The following is a 26,499-nucleotide window of genomic DNA, read 5'->3' on the forward strand; positions in this document are numbered from 1 at the left end:
GTTTTCGAAACTGCGCGTGTTGCGAAAAATATTTGAAGGATAATAAACACAATAGCCTCCATTTGACTTTGAAAATATGCTTGGATATTTGTCCCTGGACATTACCTGTTCCTCAAAGCTCACAGTTTTCCTCGAGCTACGCTCTCGGAAAACTGTTCGCTTCTCGGAACAAATAATGTCCGCGGACGAATATCCGAGCATATTTTCGCGCCAAAAGGAGGCTATTGTTTATATATAACTCATCATTACAATGTAATATTGCTATGTGAAGAAACAGTCTCCTTGGAAGCTGTATCCATCCTGACACGTGCACAGACAAGTAACAGCAAAGCTGAACAGCCAGTTCTGTACACTGCTCAGCACTGATGAAAAGAAGCAGCCATATTTCAAAACCCGAGAGCTTGTCCTGGTATGTGTACTTTGAAGACTGCGAATTCGAATTTAAGAGGACCTTTTAAAAGCTAACAGCAGCTTATTAACCGAGAGGACAAAACCTGTAGATCTAAAGTACATTTTGGGTGCCTTTCTTTAGAAAAATCCAGGAATGGATTCTTAAATCCAGAAACGGATTTCACGTTTGTTTTCTAAACAGATTAATCCAAGATCACTCGGATCATGGTGCATCAAAGGAACCGAAGAATCCTTCCCCAGAGTGGATTCTTGGGTTCCTTTGACGCACCAGTTGACACCATCATCTAAGGGATCATTGGATTTATCTGCTTAATAACGAAATGCAATTTTCGCTTTATGGACGTCAGCTGGTTATTCCCGCGAATGCAATTACGATCGAACAATTTTAGAGGCTTGTAGAACTTTTGTATTGGATTCACTAATTGGAGTTTATATGTCCGTAAGTAAATACAGTATCGTGTACTCTTCTTGTGTTGTTACTGACGCTACAGTAGAGAGACTTGGGCTCGAAGTCGAAGTAAGGAAAAGCTATTTTTTAGTTTCGTGCTCATAATAAAAATATATGCTGTCAAGTTTTGAAATAAAAGGCCCTTTGTACGTTTGTATCACCCACGAATGTAATGGCCAACCACTAATTAATATAATGAAAAAATTTAACTAATGTATAGCCACTAATGCAATACACATTCAAAGAGAAGAGATTTTATTTCATTTAATACGCTATTGTTTATGAGGAATTTGTATGGAGCATATACATGTACAGCGAGATGCACCAAAATGTGATTTTGTTCTAGATGACCTATATTCCAAGTTTAACATACTATTCCCCTTCCCCTTAGCTTGTCTTTGCGCTCGCCTAATGTTTGTTTGTAATTTTAAACACTTTAAATGAGTTTTTTGCACCCTAATATGTTGCTCCTAATGACGCGATAACAGAAATAATTGGTTCAAATTGAACAAAACAATTGGTAGATGCTTTCCTCTTTACTGACCTACAAAATATGGGAGTTTTGTACTGACGTCGGTGTTCCCTTTTGCCTCATTAGCATACAATGTTAAGCTTGAGCATACTATTGAAGGAGAAGTCAGGCTTCAAAATATGCAACCATGGGTTTATAAAACTTTCAGGCTTTAAACCAGCGTAAGGCAAAAAATTACTTTAAATCTCGGACTTATTTCTTGAGACAGTTAATCATGCAATGCTCTTTTAATATCAGAGCAGATGTTTTTTCGTTGCCTGCTCATGCTATACGATGAAGGTAAATGAAGCTCAGAGGAATAAAGCATTCTCCACCATATCATTGAGTAAAAGGCTGTTTTGCGGGGAAATAGCTCAGCGAGCGAAGGTTCTCCGGGGCCACAAGTTCAACGAACATGTAAAACATTTTTTTTGGCGTTACTTTAGCCTTTTGCCTCAGTCGAGTAGCTATAAAAACTTGTTTTCAACATAAATACTTTGAAGCGGGTTATGATCAGTTAGAGGTTTCTATCGTTATGACAACAGTATTTCCCATAACGTTAAAAGCACATTTCTCTCTTTCTTTTGTAAATAATAACAGCAAAACATATTGAAACAATTCCATCAAGTGAGCAAAGTAGCAACCCGGTCTTCCTCAATGCGTCAAGCATTGCCCTTATTCTGTTCAATCGACTTCCAAAGAAAATTTTCGTTTGGAAAGGAAGTTGAACTGCAACTTATGATTGCCTGTTTATAATTTCTTACTTGGTCAAATAATGTATAAATTGCCCTAAATAATGACACGATGTTCAAAAGGAAAATAGTTTTCTAAATCCGTGACTCATACCATAATAAGGATTACAACCGTATTGCGTGACTCAATAGGTTTAGCGTTATGCGTGAGGTGATTGCATTGCACTGATTAAACATGGCGACGTAAGAGGATTTGTTATTTAGCGGTTACAAACAACTTTCTTTCGTTTCTTGAGTAGCAACAACAAAGCATTCAAAAGAATTGAAAGTTTTCTACGGGCAGATGATGGCGGAAAGCGTTGTTTTGTCAAGCTGTGCCTTATATTTTATCCTGTTTTCGATACTTCCGCATGTAGGTAGTTTCAGTGATTCAGGCTATTTGATATCTGTTTGTTGCATGTAATGTATTTCGAATGATTTTAGTGATAAGCGTAGACAAGTTGCGTTAAACTAATCAAAAACGAGGGTAATAGAAGCATATTGGAAGAATTGGATGAAGGCATGCATGTTCATGGACCTTTTCGGATTGCTCAGCTACTGTACTGACGCGTTCCCCTAAATCAGTCAAAGCGGAGACTGCATGTATACGTCGCCCTTTTAGGCCACTAGGTTCAAACACGATTTTACCTTTCTTACTTCTTAATTTCATTTCATTTTCCAAAACATTTGCACAGTTCAAATATAAAAAGACACTACAAGTCCTTAGAAATTCAACGTGTACGCTTATCAATGGTTTGTATAGTTTTAATTTGATTTCTAATGGTTTATATGCATTGTGAGACACTAACAAACATCGAGAATTATTTTGCTTTGTGCAGCGTGTGGACTACAATTTAACTCGCCCTTTAATGGAAACAAATTGACTGGAGTCCTTGGATCGTCTGTTAACTTCACTTGGGCTTTTCAGGGAGGAAAGATAGACAGAGTTGAGTGGGGAACAAAACACGATCGTGCTGTTAGCATTAAAGATGTTCTGATTTCCATAGACAGGCTCCAAATAATCACTACCGTAAAGAAACCTCCATACAGTGGACGTGTGAGTGGAGACTGGGATGGAAGCAGCCCTGGACAGGCCACTTTCACACTGAACTCAATAGCGAAAGGAGATGAAAGGTTCTATGCTTGCAAACTTTCACCGGAAATTCTTGATGGACAATTAGTTTATGATACGGTTCAACTGATTGTTGTCGGTAAGTAAACAAAAGTATATTTCCTTCCTATATTAATTGGGCCAAGAGACAGGCCCAGTCCTTGAGTAAAGTTCTTTTCGGCGTCGACTGATCACGCGAGCGCGCAACGAGCAGAATATACGCTTAAACTTTAGTATGACGAAGAATTAATTGTTTTAAGATTGAAATCATGTTTTTGTTGTGTGATAAAAGCGTTTTGGGAATCGTCGCGGAATAACTCGTACGTGACTCTCAGTATGCCGGGCGAAATTGACAACTTAGTGTTACTTTGGGGAGTATTTTAGTCGTTGAATTTTTTTAAGTCATATATCTTAAATCCGCCGCCAAGAGCTAAGGTAAGTACAAAGATAGCTTGGTTTTATAAGCTTTTCACATTTACCCAACACTTTGCTTTATATGCGTAAAATAAATCTCTTTAGCTCCGATACATTTCTTTGAGTTTTGTCTGCATGAACCAGGTATCTAAGCATGCAGATGAATAGACTGTTTTCAATAAATTAAAATTCAGCTTGGGAACGAGGCCTAGAGGACACAAACAAAGGAAATTAAATGAGCATGTTTATCAGTCATTTATCCTCTCTGTGCCTCTAGGCCTCGCCATTGAGCTGAATTTTAATACATCGAAAGAAGCCTATTTTCACGCGCACCTTGTCACGAAACAGAAATACAGGACTACTGCCTAACTCCCGTTACTATTTTTCGAAAGGTTTCCGCTGGGCTATGCCAGATCTTTCATCCAAAGGCCAGGGTCATTTCTAAGTTTAGTTGAGCTTCTTCTTGCATCAGAAAAGCGGGCGCACTAAAGCTTTAAATTTGAATGAGCACGTGCCTCCGTTTCCAACTTTGAAAATGGAATGCTGAACTACTAGACCAGGTGATGATAGATTAGATAACAAGAACTTTTCGCCAAATTAATATAAGATATTATACTCAACTCTCGAAATACAGTATCTTGGAAATATTTCAACGAACAGCTTGATTCGTTTCTGAAAAGTATTTCTAGTGACGTTGACATTTGCTTCGCTTTCAAAACCAAAGGCGTTAAGCTTTTCAGAATGAGCATTGGTTGAAAATTGCTGCCCAGTAATATCCTCTCTATATATTTTCGGTTACTTGAATCATTGTAGCGCCCAAATATGAACCGACTGATGAACTAAAACGCTTAATAAAATTTAATAGTCCAGCCAAAAAACAATAACTGAAATAGATCTTTGTAAATACAATATCCCCACGATAAAGAAAAATGACTTTTTTTCTCGATATATCTTTTTATTAGTAACAACGAACAAGTTAGTTGCATCGAGAGAAGACAATAATATTTAACTTTATTCAAGCAGAATGGTTGTGCAGACGCTTGCAAGTTCGAACAAAAAGAAAGATGAATTTTGAAACGTCGTGTTTTGTTCTTAATCGATCTTGGCCGTACAACTAAGTCAGTCTTGGTCCAATATGTTCGGAGTCTAATCCCTTTATCAGTTTTGTTTAGCCTTTTCTTTTTGCGCTGATCGGACTCTGTTAAGCAATCATCGCAAAACACACTGTATTATCATTATTATCTAATATTATTTTGGGAGACCGAATGGTGAAGGATAATCTATTTTCAGTAAAGTTAATTAATGACAAATGTTTCATAATCTCTGAAATTCGCACGTACGTAAGAAGAGTAAGAAGTGTCTCCATGTGGTTAATTAAACACCAAATGTAATCATTTCTGGTTCTGGGATTATTTGCGGTCCCGGGATCATTTGCTGGTCTGTAAAAATCACGACGATCGCTATCGCTGAAGAGTTGCTTCCATAAGATTGCAACAATCCCTGAACATTTCTTCAGCGATCGTAACGCCCCTAGCGATTTTATGGAAACCAACCTTTAGTTTTCTGTATACCATCTTCAGGAGTGGACCTTTGATTTTTCTGGACAGTGAGTAGAGTAAAAGGACAATTTAGATTAATGTCATTGATGTGTTACAATGTTTGATTGGCTTGATACGGATAATACGGCGGTGATGACAGATCTGGCTTTGAATTAATCTGGGTGCATGATATGGTTGGTTTGAACAGAGCGTGAGGGGAATTTAATAAATTAGTTTTACTTGATTTGGCAAATTTTGTTACGAAGCCTAGGTGCTACGTTTTATGTTGCATGTAAATAAACGTCGAAAACTCAGAACCTTTAGTTTAACTTTAATAAATCCACTTGTAAATCCAAACATCCACGAGCTAAAGTACTGCGACAAGCATTTCGATCAGCCCAATTTTAGCGATTTAGGTTCATCTAGTCCAGGTTTTCTACAGACATCAAAAGGAACTAACTAAGTACAGGAACCAAAAGAGCGAAATTATACGAATGCAACCCATACCGACTGTTTCGTTCCAAGTACAAATGTCCAATGTTCTTCAAAAACAACAACATGGCGGATCGCAAATCAAAGAACAACCCACATGCTTCATAACACGTGAAGCAAACACGTTACGTCATACACAGGTCCGCACAACGTGCGCAATGGTAGCTACACCGGCCACTAAATGAACTTTCTAGAAATAGTTTCATTTACATACTAAACAGCTACCATTGTGAACTTAAACGTCCTATAGTACGTATAGGTAAAACGCAGCCTTTTGTTCATCGATAAAACACAGCTTGAATGTCACTAAAGTGGGGTGTCCCCTTATTGTTGCCTACTCACGACCAAGTGATCGACCAGGTTCTATCCATGTTAAGCGCAACTTTATAAGACCCAGCAGGCATGTCAAATGCATCATATTTGAACGAAATGTTCCTAACGTCACTTAATGTTTTGAGGACTTGACATTTCAAGACGACACAACTTGGTGATTGGTCGCGTGAGAACAGTTCTTGTCACTTTGATTTCTCTTTCTCTTTGACGTTTTGCACGCGTCATGACAGTGCAACTTGTTATCACCTTTGCAGAGCGCACGTATCCATCTTCGCCTTTGAAGACCTCCACAACTCGCGCCAATGGCCATTGACCTCTAGGATAGTGCTCATCTGCAAGTAAAACAAGGTCATCAACTTTGAGGTTTTCCTTCGGTTCATTCCATTTCTTCCGTTCTTGAAGAGTGGGAAGATCTTCTTTAATCCACTGTTTCCAGAATAGGTTTGCCAAATACTGCGCTTGTCTCCACTGTCGTCTGCAATGCAGATCCTCCTTTTCAAGGATACCAGGGGGCACGCTAACGCATGGTCGCAGCTGCAAGAGATGATTCGGTGTAAGGGGCTCTTCATCCATCGGGTCATCACCGTTTCGTGTTAACGGCCTACTGTTCAGGATGTTAGTTGCTTCTGTTAGTATAGTTGACAGCACTTCATCGCAAACCACCTGTTCCTTCAAAAGAGCCCTCAGGAGTTTGCGTACAGACCTTATCATCCTCTCCCATGGGCCCCCCATGTGGCTCGCTCCAGGGGGATTAAAGATCCATTCGATGCCTCTTTGTGCACAAAACCCACTAATCTTTTGCTGATTCCACTCATCGGCGGCATCCTTTAGTTCCTTATCTGCTTTGGTAAAGTTCGAGCCACAGTCACTTCGAATCTCTTTAGGGCATCCTCGGAGGTTAATGAATCTCCTCAGTGCGTTAATCATGGAGTCTGAATCCAGGCTATGTGCGACTTCCACGTGTACGGCACGGACAGTTAAACATGTAAATAGGCAACCCCAACGTTTAACTCGACTTCTTCCTTGCTTCACCTCTATAGGCCCAAAATAGTCCACACCGACATATGTGAAGGGAGGTTCATGTGGAGTAACTCTATCTTGTGGCAACTTGGCCATGAACTGCTCTCCAGTAGGCGCATTCCTCCTCTGGCAATCGAGACATTTCTTCAACATGCGACGCACTGCAGAACGTCCTTTCACAATCCAGAACCTTTCCCTAAGGGATGAGAGGACGCTTTCTTGACCGAGGTGGCCCACTTTGCTGTGGTGATACTGGATAAGCAGCTCTGTGACATGATGGTGACTGGGAAGGATAAACGGATGCTTCAAATCTTCATCTATCGGAGCATTCTCCAGTCTCCCGCCAACTGACAACAAACCATTTCTCAACTTCGGATTCAACCTGAAAATTGAGGATCCCTCTTTCTGTATGGCCCTCTTGACCCGCCGTTCACTAGAACCAGGCAGTATATTGGCAAGTGCTCTGTACGCACCTGGGAATGACAACTTCTGCACCCATCGAATTATTTCCTCTTCGGCTTTCTGAAGCTCTATTACCATTAGGTTTCCAATTCTAAGTGCTGTTTCTCCAGAAGAACAGATGACATTAGGGGCAGCATCTTCTTTCTTCTTACAAAATTTGCTTCGTAGAAACTGCTTGTAGCGTAACAGCCATGCAAATGCCCTCTTCAATTTCCACCAGGAAGAGTAGTGATGGATCAAACTATCCAAGGGATATTGTGCAACTGTGGTAACATAGATTCTACTCTCCTTTCTTACTTCAGCATCACTGTCCTTCAATTGAGGGACTTCAATCATTGTGGGCCAGCAGTCTTCTTCTTTCCAAAGGAATGTGGGGCCATTCAACCACCAGTTGTTTTTTGCCATTTCTTCAAGCCGTAACCCTTTCGATGCATCACCTGCCGGATTGTCATCTCGATTGATGTACCTCCAGTCTGAAACAGATGAGCCATTGCGAATTACGGTGAGGCGATTGGAGTCAAAGGTGTGGAACCGCTTAGAGTCATTGTTGATGCATTTTAGCACTGTGGTGGAGTCGGTCCAGTAATTCACATGATCTGTTTCAATCCCCAACTCTTCTCTGATTATTTCACTCAGCTTCACAGATATGACTGCAGCAGTTAACTCCAACCTCGGTATCGTGATTTCATGAATGGGAGCCAAGCGAGCTTTCCCCATAACAAAGCTGCAATGAATTCGGTCAAAGACATCAACAAGGCGTAAATAGGCTACTGCCCCGTACCCCACACGTGATCCATCTGACAAAATGTGCAGCTGAGCATTCTTAATCTTGGCAAAGTTCTTCGGTTTGAAGCATCGATCAACTTGCAGGTTTTCCAACTTTGGAAGATCTTCAAGCCAGCGGAACCACTGAACTTTATCCTGTTCTGCGATTGCAGTGTCCCAGCCCAATTTCTTTCGGCAGAGGTCTTGTAGCAGTAGCTTCGCTTTCATAATGTAAGGGGCAATGAATCCAAGTGGATCAAACAATGAACTCACAATTGAAAGAATTCCACGTCTGGTCACTGGCTTCGTCTCCACAAGGTGTTGAAACTTGGTTGATACATCCCAAATGAATTTATCAGCTCCCACATTCCATTTTAAGCCAAGGGTACAAGTAGTCGGTAGGTCTTCTATGTCTAGGTTAACCACTGAACTTGCTCTTTCATGCTCTGGAATCTCAACTAGCACATTTCGGTAGTTGCTTAACTACTTGGTCAATCTAAACCCTCCTTTCATCAGCAGCTCTCTCGACTGTGTTGATAACTTTATTGCAGTTTCAGGTGAAGAGACTGATTTCATCAGGTCATCAACGTACATATTTCTCATCACAGTTTGAATCGTGTCAGGGTTGAATTCTTCTCGGTATGTTGACGCCGTCTTCTGTAGGCAGAAATTGGCACAGCTAGGCGACGAAGTCGCACCAAAGAGGTGTTTCACCATGCGGTATTCTTCTGGTTCTTTTTGCAAGTCCTCATCAGGCCACCAAAGAAACCTCAATGCATCACAATCTTGAGGGTCAACATAAACTTGGTGGAACATGGCTTCTATATCGGCTGCCATCGCTACTGGTTCCTGGCGAAATCTGATCAACACCCCCACCAGCGGATTTGTCAAATCAGGACCTTGCAGTAACTGCTGATTCAAGGAAGTTCCACAATACTTTGCTGCACAATCAAAAACTACTCTAACCTTTCCCGGTTTCAGTGGGTGTGTCACCGGATGACGTGGAAGGTACCAGACTGGTTGCTCTTTCAAATTAAATTCTTCTTTTGGGACTTTCCGAGCATGTCCTTTAACTATGTACTCTTGCATTGTTGTTTGGTACTTCGCAAGGAGATCTTCATCTTTAAGGAGCCGCTTCTTTAGAAGTTGTAATCTTTGTTCTGCCATGGGTTTATTGTTTGTTAGATGGGGAGATCCTGGCCGCCACGGTAGGGCAACTTGGAAATGACTGCCAACTCTTTGCAAGGATTCCTCCATTTTGTTCAAGGCCATGTTGTCTTCAACTGAAGGTGAGACCTTCGTTCCAACCACTGAGTCTCCAAAATCAGTCTTCCAAAGTCATTCGAGTCGTTGTTGCAGGGTTTCATTGTCAATGTCACACTCAACATGTTCTTCCTTTGATAGAGGGAGATTTACGACAGCTTGCTGCTCCAGCTTCTCAATGGGTGCCCTGTGCATCCCACTGCCAACACTCTCCGACCTCATTGTAGTTTTGAGCTTCACTTCTGTTTGGCCAATTTCGTTAGTGGGAAAATTCTCATTCAACAGGCAACTGTCCAAATTCATGTCATGTGTACCTTGGAGGAAGTTCACAGAGCAATGTTCATCTTCTTTGCACTCACCCATTGGACCCATCACCGTCCATCCCAGACTGTATCGAATGGCTATTGGCTCATCAATTCCACCTACTTTAAACTCTATTGGAAGAAAAAGACTGGGTTTTTCCTTTAGACCAATCAACAGCAAAACTTCTGTTTCTCTTACTGCAGGGTTGTCAATGCCTTGCAAATGCGGCCAACGAGCAAGATCTCCTTTCCTGGGAATACAACTTCTAGATATGGGCATCTGAGCTACTGTTCTCACACTCGGCAACTCTACCACGATGGACTCATCCATAGACATAACAGTCAAATTTACAACGTGACTCTCCATGTGCGTTGAACCAGTTATTCCAGTCAACGTAAAACTCAACCTTTCACTGTTCAACTCAAGTTTGCTAACTAACTGTTCATGACATAATGTCACCTCTGAGCCATTGTCCAGGAGGGCGTATGTTTCAATGATCTGATTGTTGCTCTTCCCTTGAACCTTGACAGGAATAATTCCGAGACACACTCTTGTCTCTCCAGCTCCAGTAGCTGCCACAGCGATTCCATTACCATTACCGGCCCCAGTAACATCACGAGACCCAGAAGACACTGGTGGCAATTGTTGCTCTGCACTAACACTGGTTCCATCGTTGCCGTTCTGACTTACATTGTCTCTTTGACTGCTTCCACTGCTGAGGTCTCTTCCAATCCTGGCAGTCGGACGGTGCATAAGGGTGAGGTGATTGCCTCCACAGCCAGGTTTTTGACACTTAAAATTCACTTTCGGGCACTCCTTAGAAATATGTCCCTTTACCAGGCACTTATTACAAAGTCCACCACTCCGCACAACTCTCTTCAGACCTTTGAATTTACTGCACTTCCAGATGTCATGCTGCTTTGAGCAAACCAGACAGGCCGCCCTTGCGTCCACAAAGTTTGGTCCTCTAACATTGTCACTCTGATTGGTTGGTCCAGTTCCATCAACAAATGATGACAGACCTGGGAAGTTTCCACTTTGATTCACTCTATTTCTTCTAGCAGGTGTCTCCTTTAAAGACCCAAGGACCATGTCTCGACCGAACTCGTTGTCCACCAACTTTGCCCTTTCTTTGACAAATGTTACAAAATCTTGAAACTTAGGTCTGCGGTCGAGCCCAATAATCTTTCCAGCACACTCAGTCCACCTTCCTCTTAAGAACATTGGCAACTTCTTTGCAAGCTCTCGCAAAGTGTTCAAGTGATTCAAATCGGACACATATTCAGCACCCATGCCAGTCAAAGTTCGATCTGCAGTGTCCAAGTGCCTGTTAAATTTCAGTAGGGAAGGACCATCAACATTCTTCAAACAAGGTAGGTTCAACAACTTCTTAACATGAGCCTCTGCTATCACATGTGGTTTTCCAAAGTTCTCGCGTAAGGTCTGTTTTGCCACTCGGTAGCCATCATTGGATAGATTTGAGCAACTCTCAATAGCCTCCCTTGCCTTTCCTGTGCAGTGTTGTATAAGAAGCTGCAATCTCCTGGACTCATCAGGGTTATCCTTTTCCAAGTAGGTTTCGAAATTGTGCATAAAGGTGACATACTTTAGTGGATCACCATCAAACCGATGGTACTCAACTTTAGGCGAGGAAACCACCTGTCCCAGTACTTTTACCATTTCTCCACCGCTATCAAACTGCTGATTTGTGGTTTCTACTTTCACATCCTGCGGCATAGAGGGTCGAGGCATCTGCCAAGAAGAGGACCAAGATTCTGTAACACATTGCCCAGGGGATGTCTGCTTGGGTTCAGTTTTTTGCAACAGAGGATGAATAAGGGGCGAAGAACTCTTACTTGACCTGAGATGGGGAGACGGATGCTGTGGTTTCAATACCATGGGTGTAGGCATAGTCGGCATGTTTCCAGCCAAAGAATTTGATAATGTCACAGTCGACGTCGAAATAGAGGTGGTTGGCTCCACAGAAACAGGAACAATTAACTCTACCTGTCCAACACCACCAGAGAATGCCGGTGTCTCATTTGACAGAGCTGAAGTTACCATGGTTGCGTTTTCTAAGAGTACAGCTAATTGGTCATTTGCACTGAGCTTTGACGTGCTGTCTGGGACTTCATTCTCTCGTAAAGCAGGCTCCAGGTACTCCAAGAACGGTTTTTTTTTGTAATTCATCAATTTCTTCGTAAACTTGAAGTGAAACCGCTGCCCTCTCGGCCTCCATCTCAGCTTCCAGCAACTCTCTTTTTCTTCGGATTTCCTGCTCTTCTTTTTCCTGCTTTTCTCTTATTGCATGCTGTTGTTCATCCAACTGTTGTCTAATTTTCAGCTGCCGAAGATTCAGTTGTGCTAGAGCCAGCTTTTCCTTCTTTCTCGACACCGTTGACAACCTTGAACTCGATCTGGAAACCCCACTACGTCCGCTCCCTCGCGTTTCGCCAGAAAACATACTATGATATTCTCCTCGTTCGGGTTCTCTGTCCTTGTGCCATAATCGCACGTCGAAGTCCAGGTCGAGCTTTCGTTTCAGCTGTTCGTCGTAGATCGCCTGCGCCTTTTCCAAAACAAGGGCGTCCGTAGGACTATCCAGTAATTCTAAATAACTTTCGTGGGCGTCCACAAATTTACGCCAAGCTTCATCAAATTTCATACGCTTCCTTGACACATCTTCAACACTTGCACCACTTTCCATGAGGTGAAAAATTTCATTATGAACCTTGGTCAAATTTCCAATATGGCCGGCACGTGATTTTTGAAGAGCAAGTTTTTTTTCGTTTAAGTCGCCTTCCCTGTCTCGCACGACACTAGCTTGTCTAACCCTTATGCTTCTCCTTTCTTCCATTTCAGTTTCGCCGCTCGTACCATCCACTGCGGTATCTAAGTTTTCCATTTGCTTCTTGTGGCGAAGGTTGCTCTTCCGACATCCTGTTCCGTAAAGACAAATCGATTCGAAGTTCGTGTTCCACAATTCCACCAAATTTCCAATATTAAAACGAAGTAGTCGAAAACTGTTTCGAAACCTAGGTGCTACGTATTATGTTACATGTAAATAAACGTCGAAAACTCAGAACCTTTAGTTTAACTTTAATAAATCCACTTGTAAATCCAAAGATCCATGAGCTAAAGTACTGCGACAAGCATTTCGATCAGCCCAATTTTAGCGATTTAGGTTCATCTAGTCCAGGTTTTCTACAGACATCAAAAGGAACTAACTAAGTACGGGAACCAAAAGAGCGAAATTATACGAATGCAACCCATACCGACTGTTTCGTTCCAAGTACAAATGTTCAATGTTCTTCAAAAACAACAACATGGCGGATCGCAAATCAAAGAACGACCGACATGCTTCATAACACGTGAAGCAAACACGTTACGTCATACACAGGTCCGCAGAACGTGCGCAATGGTAGCTACAAATGTATTTCTTGCCTTATGGTAGGCAATAGGAAACATTTTGCTATCCATTTTTACCTCATGGTAATACCATGAGGTATAGTGATGGTTGGATTCGTCACTCCATTCTCGTTAGACAATTAATTTATGCATTAACTCCACATTAAGCATGAATTACACACGTTTCCCCCTGTCCCCTATACTAGGTTTGATTTTGTCCACAAAGTCGTCTCATTCTTTTATGTTCATATATGTGGGGGGAGGGGGTGGGACAAAGGTGGCAGTACATGTTTACAATATGGCGTCTGTTGTGTCGAGCCCGACTCAAAAATAGTCAAGGCGAGTTTTCCTTCCTTTCGCTCCATCTTTGATCAAAATACATTTTTGAAGACCTCACAAACGAACAGGAAATGTGCTCAAGAAAGCTCGAGTCGAAAGAAATGGGTTTTAAAGTCTTAAAAGTTACGATGTCTCCAAGATACATTTGGACGACGAGGAATAGAATGCACAAAACGAACTATTCGGAATGAATGCTTTATGGTCTGGGGTAAAAGGTAAGCTGCCCTCCTTCTACTGTATTGCATTTTGAATTTTCTAAAAAACACTCGCAGGACGTATGATTTAAAATTAAATGCGCTTTTAATATTTCGCAATTCGCCAGGAAGCTGTTCGGAAAATGTCACATGACAAAGCACATCGATGAAGCTTTGGTCAAGTTCCTTCTTGCTGGGACTTAAATGCCACAACTGTGATAAGCTATAGCGATTGAACACAGCTGCCAAACAAATGCTAAATACAATAAATTATACGCCAAATAACAAATACCGTAACAAATACAAAATATCAAACAACAAACAAATGCCAAACAGATGATCTGTTACCTGAATGCCACCTAAAATATACCAAGGTCAGGAGCAAATGATTATCGAAGGTAATCCTACAATACCCGAGCAGTTTGAAAATCAAAATAATATACCAGTTCAGTTGTCAATTGCAAGTAATTGTCAGTACAGAAATGCAGAAAAAAATGTGAATGTACGGAATTCTAGAGCTACAGTACCATTGTCTCCCATCCTCAGTTTAGAATGACACGTGAAAGAGAACCCGCCAGAATTTCTTACAAAATGGTTACCAGATTCTCTAATGGCAAAAAAAAAAAAAAAAAAAATGTCGGTGAAATTATACATAAAGAAATTAATGTCCCGAAATCGTCCAAGCTGAAGGCTATGTTGTGTGGATACCATCGTTGTCATTTCTTAGAGCGATATAGAAGTTCACAATTCATGATTTTCTTCAAGAAGTATTTTATTAGACAAAGTTTAAGCTTGTGTATTTTTTGAACAAGGACTCCAAAGCATAAAAACTTGCCTTTGTTTTGTATGATAGCTGAAGGTAATATTTTCAGAAAATTAAGGCAGCTCCAAATGAAAACGTATCATTTTTTGAGCAGAATCATATCATTGAGTGGAGATGTGGAGTAAAATCCTGGTCCTGCAAATGAGTATTGCAAATCAGTACCTTTTATACCGCCCACAAATTCTGTCTGTTTATTAAAATTCAGATTGTCTCAGCTAGGCAGAACTGCACTTGATGTTGGAGGAGGTGGTGATTGCTTTTTTAGGGCTGTATCACATCAACTCTATGGAAATCCTAATAGTCATTTCTACGTGCGCAGTGTTGGCATTCAGTATTTAGTGAATCACCCTGAACAATTTATAGAGAGTAAAACTGAGCATTCTTGGCAAGGTTATTTGGAAAGAATGTCATGTCAAGGAACATGGGCTGATGCTATCATAATTCAAGCTGTTGCCAATTGTCTTAATTTATCAATTCATATTGCTGAATCAAATCCAACTTTATCTCCAGTTTCTGTTGTTGAACCAGTGAATGTTACAAATGCCCTAAACATTTACAATGAGATGAATTTCATTATGTTTCCATAGTAGAAAACAGAACAATGAAGATAAGAGACAACAGCAAACAAACAAAAAATGCAGATGAAAACAAACCAGTTGATAACGTAAAGCTTACAGAGGAAAATACATGAGAGAATACATGAAAGACAGAAGAGCTGATGGTAACTTTAGAATATATGAGAATCGAAAACGAGTACAAAGCTGCAACATTAATGGCGAAACATCTAGGAACAAGAAACACCAGGCTGCTAAAAGGACAACATTGAACCCAGAACATGTCAGAGAAATTGAGCAGCGCTCCTTCAGAAAACGAAAAGCAGAAAACCTGCAACACATAAGGGAAATAACCAAACAGTTGGTAAGAAAAAGATAAAAGACTGAGGCTCTGGCAAGTGTATCGCAACTAACATGTAGCAGTCATGAGTTGCAGCCACAAGAAAATAAGTGCGATGTAATTTCTATGATAAATTTGTTTTATACGAACATTGCATTGTGGCCCAGAATATGTATGCACTTGTTGTGACTGTTGTAATATTAACTTGTGGGTACCTCTCTGTGGAGTCCCTTACGTTTTCGTGGGCCGCCCCACATCTCGCGAACATGTGAGTTGGCTTATGTCGGACATTGTGTTGACAGTGTTTAACGTTACGTTGAGTATTTGAGCCTTATCTAAAGCTATCTTACAACATGGTGTCAGAAGTGAAAACCTTCTAGAGATTGCAAGGAGTTTATCAGGGCTTGGCTGAGTTACAAACCGCGATGGCTGAGCGAGATACGAGAACTCCAGGTCCTTTGGTGCTCGATGCAAACGCAGCGGACAACTGGAGAAAGTTTTTAATGCAGTTTGAAATTTATCTTGTGGCAAAAAGCAAAGATGACAAACCGGACAAATTGAAGGTAAACATGTTACTTCACTGTGCTGGACCCGAAGCGATTGAAGAATATAGTCATTTTGTTTACAATGCTGGAGAAGACAAAGAATGTTATGCGGATGTTTGCAGCAAATTTAAGGCACTCTGTGAGGGAGCAAGGAATGTCATTTATGAGAGGTTAGTGTTTAATAAGCGTAACCAGAAAGAGGGAGAGCGAGTCGATAACTTTGTCCGCGAACTGAAACGGTTGTCGCTAACATGTGAATTCGGCGAACTGCGAGATTTGCTAATAAGAGATCGAATTGTGGGAGGTGTATTATCTGATGACCTGAGATGGGAACTGCTACAGAAACCTGATCTAACCCTACAGAAGGCTCATGATTATTGTCGTACCTTTGAAGCCTCAGAATTACAAAAGTTCGAGTTCAACATTCAAGCGAGTGCTGGAACTGAGCATTCATTAGGAATTCAGCCTGTTAGAAAGTCAAAAGAAGCTGACAAGACAGCTGCTCGTTCTTGTAAGTTTTGTGGTTACAAGTACCCATTTACTCGACCATCTCGTTGTCCCGCATTTGGAAAACAGTGCTTAAAGTGTAAGAAAGAAGGTCATTTTGCCCAAGTGTGCCCAGGGAATGTAAAAGAAGGTTCGAAAGTTGATTTAGTGCAACAAGAAAGTCCACCAGACCTAGACACTCGGAATATGAATAAGGAGGTACATACCTATTTTGGATCTATTGAACTGGACAGTGTTTCCGATTCCAGGAAATCAACAAAGAGCCTTATCACTCTTAAGATTGAAGGGCAGAATGTTGAAGTAAAAGCAGACACAGGTGCAGAGGCTACCGTCATACCCTTTCATCTGTATAAGAAAATCTCCAAAAAACCTCTCCAAAAGATTCAGCAACCCTTGAAAGGCTGGCTTGCAACTAAGCCCATTCATCCAAGAGGCTGTGTACGCCTTCAAACTCAATACAAGAATCGTCAAATGAACCTGTTGTACCTTGTTGTTGACGGGAACTTTACACCCTTATTGGGATGTGATGCCTGCTTGGATTTAGAAGTCCTTCAGTTTATGAATCTCCAACTGATAGATACACCAGTACCTAATCCAGCCATGCCGGATACGCCAAGAGCACGTGGAGACCAGACCATCTTCCAGAAGGACCCAATATTGAGGGAGTACCCAGATTGTTTCAGTGACAAACCCGGCACACTTCCAAACAAAGTACATCTGGAAGCTGATGCTTCAGTACCACTTGAACACTTAGTACCACTTCACATCACTTGATGCATGCAGTGGATACTGGCAACTCCCCGTAGATGAGGAGAGTTCCAAGCTCTTGACTTTTAACACACCGTGGGGGCGATACCGATTTACAAGACTCCCTTTTGGTATCTCACCAGCCCCTGAAATCTACCAAAGGGAGATGGACAGACTGTTTGAAGGGGTTCCTGTTGAAATCATAGTGGATCATTTCCTGATACATGGTAAAGATCAGCTTGAAGTTGATGACAAATTGAGAAGAGTACTTGACAAGAGCAGGGAGGTAGGATTGAAGTTCAACCCTAAAAAGGTGAAGCTTAGAGTACCAGAAGTAAGTTATGTTGGACACCTGTTCTCATCTGAAGGTTTGAAACCAGATCCAGAGAAGATCAGTGCCATTAATGAGATGCCACCCCTAGAAGACAAAGAAGGTGTACTTCGCATACTAGGAACTGTGAATTACCTGGACAAATTCATCAAGCACAAGGCTGACATACAAGAACCCATATCGCAACTTACCCAAAAAGATGCAGCATTTGTTTGGGAAAAGCCACAACAAGAGGCCTTCGACAATCTGAAATCAGTCATCACGAGTGCACCTGCACTAGCTTATTTTGACAACAGCAAGGAAACCGTGCTAAATGTAGATGCAAGTAGTAAAGGCCTTGGTGCAGTGATCTTACAGGACGGCAAGCCGGTTGCATTCGGATCCAAAACACTAACTAACTGTGAGAAAAGGTATGCAAACATCGAGAGAGAGCTGCTTGCAATCATCTGGGGCGCACAGAAATTTCACACCTATGTATATGGGCGCAGAGTAATTGTAGAGACAGATCACAAACCCTTAGAGTCTATCTTCCGCAAGTCTCTGAATGATGCTCCCCTCAGGCTACAAAGGATGCTATTGAAACTTACCAAGTATGATCTTGATGTGCGATATGTCCCTGGAAAACAGCAAGTCATCTCAGACTGTCTTAGCAGAGCACCTCTCAGTGATACGGAGCCAGTCAGTGAACCAGAAGATGTAATTGGAATCAATCTTATTGAGGAGCTCGGATTTGAAAGCAGCACACTGAAGAGATTTAAGGAGACCTCCAGCATTGACGAAATCTCGAGAGTAGTGATGGAGTATGTCTTGAAAGGGTGGCCGTCTGAGAAAGAACAGGTTGATGAGCTTGTTAGAGAGTACTGAAGTTTTAAGGAAGAGCTGAGTGTGGAGGATGGATTGCTGTTTAAATCAGACCGAATAGTCGTCCCAAGACCACTGAGGGCTGAGGTGCTGGATGAAATCCATGGAGCTCATATGGGAGAAAGTAAGAGCCTTAGTTTTGCCAGAGATTACGTCTTCTGGCCCTAAATGACAGCCCAGATCAAAGACAAAGTCAGCTCCTGTTCAATTTGTAATGCCTTCCGCAACCGACAACAAAGAGAGTCATTGCATCCACATGACATCCCTGGATTACCTTGGCAGGTAGTCGGGACTGACTTGTTTGAATATGGAGGCCAAACATACTTGTTGGTCACTGATTTCTATTCAAAATACTTTGAAATTGAATTACTGCGTCAGAACACTGCCACCTGTGTCATTAACAACCTGAAGAAAATATTTGCAAGGTTTGGAGTCCCGGATAAGGTTGTGAGCGATAATGGTTCCCAATACAGCAATACCAGGAATCTATTCGACAGCACTCATGAGTTCAAGCAATTTGCTGAAGAGTGGGGTTTTTCCCACACAACGAGCTCTCCAGAGTACCCCCAATCAAATGGTGCAGCGGAGAGAGCAGTGCAGACAACAAAGCGCATTTTGAAGAAGGCTGCAGCTGACCAAAAAGACCCTTTTGAAGGGCTGTTGAAGTACCGCAACACTCCATTTGAAGATATCGGCGTGTCACCTGCACAGCTGCTGATGAGTCGGCGCACACGCACAATGATGCCAACCCATCGACGTCTCTTATTACCGCAGGCAGTGGATTCTGATAGAGTAGTGAAAGCGTTGCGGCTACGTCAATTTGTCTCTAAGAAGAATTACGACAAACAGAGTAGAGATCTGCCTCCACTTGAAGCTGGGGACAAGGTGCGAATTCGGCCAAATAGAGATAGAGAATGGCGTGAAGCAGAAGTGTTGCCACGATCATACTTAGTACAGGATGAACGAGGGTGTGTCTATAGAAGAAATCGAAGGCAGATAACCTCAGTCCCAAATGATCATCCAATGAGACCACGGCTGCATGATCCTCCTTCAAGTCCCCAGTGTGCTGACTCTCCAATATGTCCATCATCACCTTCTATAAAGGACTCAGCACCAGAACCAATGGAATCAGCAGAAGGACCAAGAAATGCAGAACGATCACCTATTACAACCAGATCCGGGTGACAAGTTAAAAAGCCCCAGAGACTCATTGAATCCTGTTAGAGGGGAGATGTTGTAATATTAACTTGTGGGTACCCCTCTGTGGAGTCCCTTACGTTTTCGTGGGCCGCCCCACATCTTGCGAACATACGAGTTGGCTTATGTCGGACATTGTGTTGACAGTGTTTAACGTTGCGTTGAGTACTTGAGCCTTATCTAAAGCTATCTTACAACAGTGACCAATTGTGGTTCAAATGCTCTGTAGTGAAATGTTATCCAAACAAATATAGGGCATGTTCACTAGACATTGTTGAGTCCTGTCTTACTGGTTTTAAAAGTGTCAATGCCACTGAATGGATCTGCATGACTTGCAATAAAAAAAAGTCTAAAAAAAGTCTAAAAAAGCAATTGTCTAACGTGCAGTAAAAAGGGTCTAAAACAAGGCAGGTTATCCCGCTGTTCTAAAGCCAATAAGATGAGTTTTCCTTATAAGCCTAATGTCTTGAATTTCACATCACTAGAAGAGCGACTAATATTACCTCGTATAACTTTTATGCAAATCCGTGAACTACCTAGGGGTGGTCAATTGTCTTTTCATGGAAACATTGTCAATGTGCCAAGTGATGTAAATTCGACTGTTCATTGTCTCCCAAGGTCAAGAAGCGAATCACAGACCATTCCAATAAAACTTAAAAGTTGACTTGGTTACAAGCATCACTATCAGTTTCAGAATGTCAGACCTAAGAAAGTATTAAATGCAGCCAAATATCTTGTAGACACTAGTGAATTATTTAAAACTGAAGGCATAAAAGAGCAAAATGCATGGATAGATGGCATAACTTCGCAACCCATGAAGAGTGGGGTGAGTTTGTTCAAAACCCTTACACATCCAGTGCTGATGTGCAAACTAATGAAATTATCACAAATTGTCAAAACAATGTTTGCACTGCTGATGTTCATAATCCAGACAGAGAAAAAGACACTAAAAGGATTACCAGTGTTTCCTGTCAAAATGTTATGTATATTAGATGAAGACCTTATTTCTATAAACATGCTCAACTAATGGCTGCTTATTAACGTGATGCACTTTTCAACTAAACACCTTACAAATGGAACACTTCTTAGTTCCAAAAGAGGCAAAGGACAGCACTTCGTAGAATAATTACCACATACCATGAGGTAGCTCGAAGGAGCCTTTGATTTACACTGCTCAAGAATTTCAACTTATTGCAGAGATGCCTGTTATCAGCCCGCCGTCAATAAACGGAAGTTACATTGAGGGATCTTCAGTCAATATCAGTTGTACAGCGACTGGAAAACCAGACCCTGAAGTATCATGGATACGAAATGGACAAACCAAAAGTTCTGGGAGGAAAACAGCGTATTTGAACTTCGACCAAATAAGGAGGACAGATGATGGACTGTATACATGTACAGCTAACAACTCAGCAGGAACAAAAACTCACCAAGAGATCTTGGTGGTTCGTTGTGAGTCTGAATTACTAGAGAAAAGTTCATAGTTTTACTTGCAAAAGAAACTAAGGCGGAATTTTTGTTTAGTTTCTGTTGGTTTTAGGACGTAGAATACAAGCTGAACAAATCAGAAAGGGATTTGCTATTGATCATTTCATTTGTTTTTTTTCCACTGTCTTGAAGCAAAATTCAAACTATTTCCTTTCTTATCTTTTTTACAGATCCAGCGAAAACACTAAGTGTTAGTTCATCAGCTGCCAAGTCTTGGACTGGTCAGACAGTAACGTTGAAGTGTGTGTCAGATGGCGTTCCTACACCAACACTCACCTGGTACAAACCTGATGGAAATGAACTAAACACAGTCACAGCTAAAGAAAGTACAGTGGAGGTTACGATGAATAATGATCAGGATTTTGGTGAATGGAAGTGTGTGGCTTACAATGGCCTTGATCCTTTAAACGCCGCTTCAATTACTGTGCTACAGATAAGTATGTGCTAGCATATTGACAAATATGAATAATGCCATTTGTGTAGCTGAGGAACGATCTTCTTTTTTTCAACGATATGCTAATGAACTACGAAATATTGTTGTTGAAAGTTACAAAAGCTGCCGGTTTGATTTCTTAAATTGTTTGAAATGTGTTATAAACTTGATGTAAAAATGCAAGTTCGAATATGCAAGATTCGAAGATTTAGAAAGGTAGCTTTTAGCCCCTGAGTCATCCTACATTTCCAAATTGAAAGAGATGACAAACTGTCAGTTGGGTGAAAAGGAGCAGTTTTGTCTACTTTTTTTCATATACAGAACAACCAGGATCCCCGGTCATCATGTCTTCAGTTGCAGACATTCAAGCCACTTCACTAACAGTAAAATGGACTGCACCAACTGAGGATGGAGGGAGTCCTATCACAGCATACCGAGTGGTCATACTAAAGGGTAGCACTGAGATAAAGAATGCTAATATTACTGACCCTGGGACAACAAGTCTGACTGTTGGAGATCTGGAGAGAGAGACCGAGTACAAAGTTAAGGTGTTTGCCAGAAATGTGGTCTTTGAAGGAGCAGCTGTCCAAAAGGCAATCACCACAAAGATAAAAGGTGACATGTCCAGGTCTTACCAACCGAAAGATAATCTTATTCAGTGCCATGTTATCCTTTGTTAGGATTATTATATCGCCGAGAATAGACATAAGAACTCGTGGAATTCACTATGTAACAGGTAACACGTTTATGAATATTGTTATCAATCAGGCATTCCCGAGACACCACAAATTGTAGATGTCTCTGCAGGGATACAAACTGATGAAGTGACCTTAAAATGGACAAAGCCAAGCAGCAATGGTGCGGACATCACACAATACACTGTTTATATACGAAACATTACAAGAAGCGATACCGTAGGAGACTGGAGAAAGCTTGAGGTCATTTATGATGTCTCTATCCATGCTTACGTCGTCACACTCAGAAAAGGCCAGCGGTATGACTTAGCGGTGACTGCAACCAACAAATATGGAGAAAGTTTGAAAGAAAAAAACAACATAAAGAGGATCAGAGTTTTAGGAGGTAAGTTATGCCAAAATGCTTATTCTTTTAAGGATTATTTACTTAACTAGATATTTATTTCTGATTTTTGTCTCATTAAAGTAAATAAGCAAAACTCTCCAGTCAATTTATTAACATTGGTCTTAAAATTGCAGCGCCACGACCTCGGAGAATTATGGTTAATGTTATCTTCAACGGCTGTTCCTCCAACTTTGTCACATTCTTCTAGATCTAATTTAGGTCCGTTTTTTTCTTATTTTAGGCTCCACAGAGTCAACTACAAGTCCGCACAATCAAATAGGTACATGTCTGTAGACTAATTTGTTTGACAAGGTTGTTTTGGTAAGACTGTCACTGAATTTCTAACCTTTATTATAAATGCTATCACCCACAGTTGTTAGGTGCGACAAAGAATTGGAGATTCTTCATGCTGTTTATCTCAGTGTCATAATCCTATTGGTGATAATCATAGTGGTTGCTGGTGTTAACCACTGGAGAATACGTCGAGGTCCAGGTACTTTCTATCTACTCCATACGCATGCTCTGCAGGGCCCTAACCAAGCTTTCGTCAGGAACGAGGCAAGCCTTGCGAGCGTCAGAGGCGCAAGTTCTAAGGGGCCGTGTGAACATGGACCCCCTCCCCCCTTGAGGACACCTTTCTACCTCAAAATTGAAAGAGAGGGTAAAATTTGCTATTTTGTAGTACAGTGGAACCCCGTAAATCCAGTCACCAATGGGCCACAAAAATCTGGCCGTATTAATGGGGTGGTCGTATTAAAGGGGTTCTGTAAAGAAGAAAATGAGTGCCTGAGCTTTCTTTCGGTATTAACGGGGTGGTCGTAAGGCGGGGTTCCACTGTAGGTTGTGTCCGTGCGATAGTTGAGCTCGTTTTCTCTTGGTTAATGGCAATGCCGTTTTGCAGTGTACCATTCTTCATTTGAGTCACGAATGAGGCCAATAGTCGCAGTGCAAGCTTCTCTGAACCGACTATTTTAAAGGCGAAAATGACAATGGCCAGACTTTGTTTCCAAAATTAACATTTGCCTCTCAAGAGGTTGTGGTTGTTGTGTGAGAAACGTGACGGAAATCTGGTTATGTACGAACTCAGCACTAAGCCGTCTTGACAGCATTTGGTGAAACATTTTTGAAAAAAACTCCCAATTAATTGAAAGCAAATTGCGCTGATAACTAACTTCTCTTTTCCCCTTAACTCCTTCACCTAACCTGTTTACCTGGGCTTATATATCACGGCCAAAATACCTCCGACCCATGCCACCACGCGCAGGAAAAAGAAACGGAGATACCTTGGGCACAAACCCAACTGAAATGTTTGTCAATTACTAACTCACGTGTAATCATTTTAAACGCTAAATTAAGTATCTTGCCCTTTTAAAGTAATTCTTTAAGGCGCTGAAAGACATGGAAAAAGATTTGAAAGATACCTTTTATCCAGTTTTTTCCCTTTTTTATTATCTTTCTCAGAACAAATTTTTGTTTTTCAGGATTTCTTAGGCGAGAAAAACGGTGAGTATAACAACCACACCTTAGCTACGGATAATTTTAAAAAATTCTTCTACGAGCGCGTGTTGATTATGACCTGATAGATAGCTCCGAGTTGGCTATAATCATCTCAAATCCATCAAAGCGAGTAGAATAATTGTTTTATAAAAAAATGTCCCAGCAATATAGAAAACTAAAATAAAATAAGAGTAAAAACGCGCCAAAAAATTACGTGTACACTTACCATATTTGTAGAACATGGTATAATTATGATTGTTTAAAACTGGATCATTGTATAATACAATTCGAGAGTTTTCAGTGGTCTAGCCATCATGGGTTATGAGCCATTATACCATGCTCTACGAATATGGTGAGCGTACGCGAGATTTTTCTTGGCGTTTTTGTTTCAATTTTAGTTTAGTTTTCTATGTTTTGGGGGCGTTTTTAATAAAACAATTATTCTACTCGCGCTTGTTGGCTATGAGATGATTATATCGCCAACTCGGTGCAACGCGCCTCGAGCTCGTTGGCTATCTATCATCTCATATCCAACGAGCGCTCTTGGAATAATTGTTAAAAAACGTCTTTTACTCTCTGTCTAAGGAAAAGCATTTCATTATAAAAGACTGCTTTAGGAAGCAACAGCTAGCCATAGTGTTTTCACCACTTCTGATTCCAGGGAGTTCAACATAAATTCGTGTTTTCTAATTCCAGCGTTAAAAGCTTGTCCTCAATTCCAGATTCCATTCACATGGTAAGTCCTTCTAGATCTTACAGTATAGAATCAAGGAAGAAGCCGTTTTGATTACGTTATGCAATAGAAAAAATACCACCAGCAACAGCTTGAAACAACCTTAGGGATGACTTTTTCAATCTGAGGAATGAAACGATAATGTCCGCATATCATTTGTGCACATGTTCCCCAGCTCCCATCACGTTGATAAAGTTGCTTCAATCGGTTAAAATGCCGACTTATTTTCTGTTCTTTTCAAGAGCACTGTTGACCACCAGGAAGCAGATGTTCAGTCCACAGAAACAAGTGATGCTACCAGTGCAACTTACGAGATTCCTAACAGTGGTGGAGAATACATGCCTCTTAATCCCTCAACAAGAAGCTGGAAAATCAATCGAGAGCAAGTCGATATCATTACAAATATCGGAAAGGGGGCTTTCTCTCAAGTCGCTAAGGCAACAGTCAAGAACATCAATGATAACCAACAGGCTATAACATTGGCTGTGAAAATGTTGAAAGGTTATGGATACTTGTCTTTCAAGATTCTCGTTAAGACCTTTTGTGATCTTCTTTTGATCGGCTTTTTCTTTTCCAACATTGACGTTATTTGACCGATCGATCTTTTATTTGATTGATTGATTGTTTGATTGACTAGTTTATTGACTGAGAGTTGATTAATTGATCGATTGATCGATCGATCGATTGATTAACTGATTAGTTGATTGATGTAGGGATGAACATGGACGGACAGATGGATTAATATTTTCAAAGTTGCTGAATTTTTGTTTTCAATTAATTTGCCTCAATTAGAAAACGCTCCTGAATCCGACAGGATGGACCTGCTGTCAGAACTTGAGGTGATGAAGAACCTGAAGCCTCATCCTCACGTGATCAAGTTGATGGGATGTGTTACTGAGTCGGGTAAAGAAAATACTTTTAAAATAATGTCACGTGCATAGGTAAATCAATAAACAGACTCAACTCGCCCAATGAATATTTATCGCGTCTAGTTGTTGTTAGTTTTTAACTTCGCACAGCTTGTTATCTAATTCCTCCATTCATTAAGTTTAATAACGGGAAAGTATGATTCTTTGCAGTTCACGGAGATTGTTGATTGACTGATAGATTGATTGATCGTGTTCTTTTACTTCACATGATGGTAGTATTTTCTTTCATTTTAGATCCATTACTGGTCCTTATTGAGTATGTGCCGTACGGTGATCTGCTGGGTTATTTGAGGAAGAGTCGTGGGCTCAGTGACACGTATTTTAATAACCCGGATAGAAAGCCGGAAACCAACCTAACTTCAAAGCAGTTGATGAGGTTTGCATGGCAGATAGCTGACGGGATGGCTTACTTGTCGTCAAGAAAGGCGATAATAATGGCAAGTTAATTGACTTTTAATAAAAGGTGAAAAGGGATCATTCCAGTGGAAAGTCCTTTGTTCGGCAAGATCCCACTTCAAGGGAAAGATTATTGTGGGACCAATTATCCTACAAAACAGTCCAACTTTGAACAAGCAAATCAATTGCTATGTTGCGCAGTTTTACCCTCGGGGAGTAACGTTAGTAGCACTGAACACCATGCAAAATCTCCGACGGCTTTAACCCTGATGATGAGAATAACTCGGAAACGTGC

The 26,499-nt window shown here is 41.1% G+C and overlaps 2 protein-coding genes across 4 annotated transcripts; both read left to right on the plus strand.

Annotated features, from left to right (window-relative positions):
- Nucleotides 1-26,254, plus strand: LOC145492303 (muscle, skeletal receptor tyrosine-protein kinase-like). Of its 3 annotated transcripts, none has more exons than XM_081471725.1 (13): nt 1-2,478; nt 2,941-3,312; nt 20,846-21,100; nt 21,307-21,573; nt 21,891-22,184; nt 22,338-22,649; nt 22,891-22,929; nt 23,023-23,142; nt 24,131-24,152; nt 24,843-24,882; nt 25,122-25,380; nt 25,672-25,782; nt 26,043-26,254. In XM_081471725.1, exons 1-13 carry the CDS (start codon nt 2,406-2,408, stop codon nt 26,252-26,254), a joined length of 2,376 nt encoding a protein of 791 aa, XP_081327851.1. In that variant the 5' UTR covers nt 1-2,405. The 3 variants fall into 3 exon arrangements, with proteins under 3 accessions (XP_081327851.1, XP_081327852.1, XP_081327853.1); XM_081471726.1 differs by having other exon boundaries at nt 3,109-3,312; XM_081471727.1 differs by lacking the exons at nt 1-2,478; nt 2,941-3,312 and adding an exon at nt 13,236-13,764.
- Nucleotides 15,829-17,286, plus strand: LOC145492669 (uncharacterized). Its single transcript, XM_081472079.1, has one exon. It carries the CDS (start codon nt 15,886-15,888, stop codon nt 17,284-17,286), a length of 1,401 nt encoding a protein of 466 aa, XP_081328205.1. The 5' UTR covers nt 15,829-15,885.
- Nucleotides 26,255-26,499: the final 245 nt, after the last annotated feature.

Source organism: Orbicella franksi, chromosome 7 (genome assembly GCF_964199315.1).
Source record: "Orbicella franksi chromosome 7, jaOrbFran1.1, whole genome shotgun sequence".
NCBI lineage: Eukaryota > Metazoa > Cnidaria > Anthozoa > Scleractinia > Merulinidae > Orbicella > Orbicella franksi.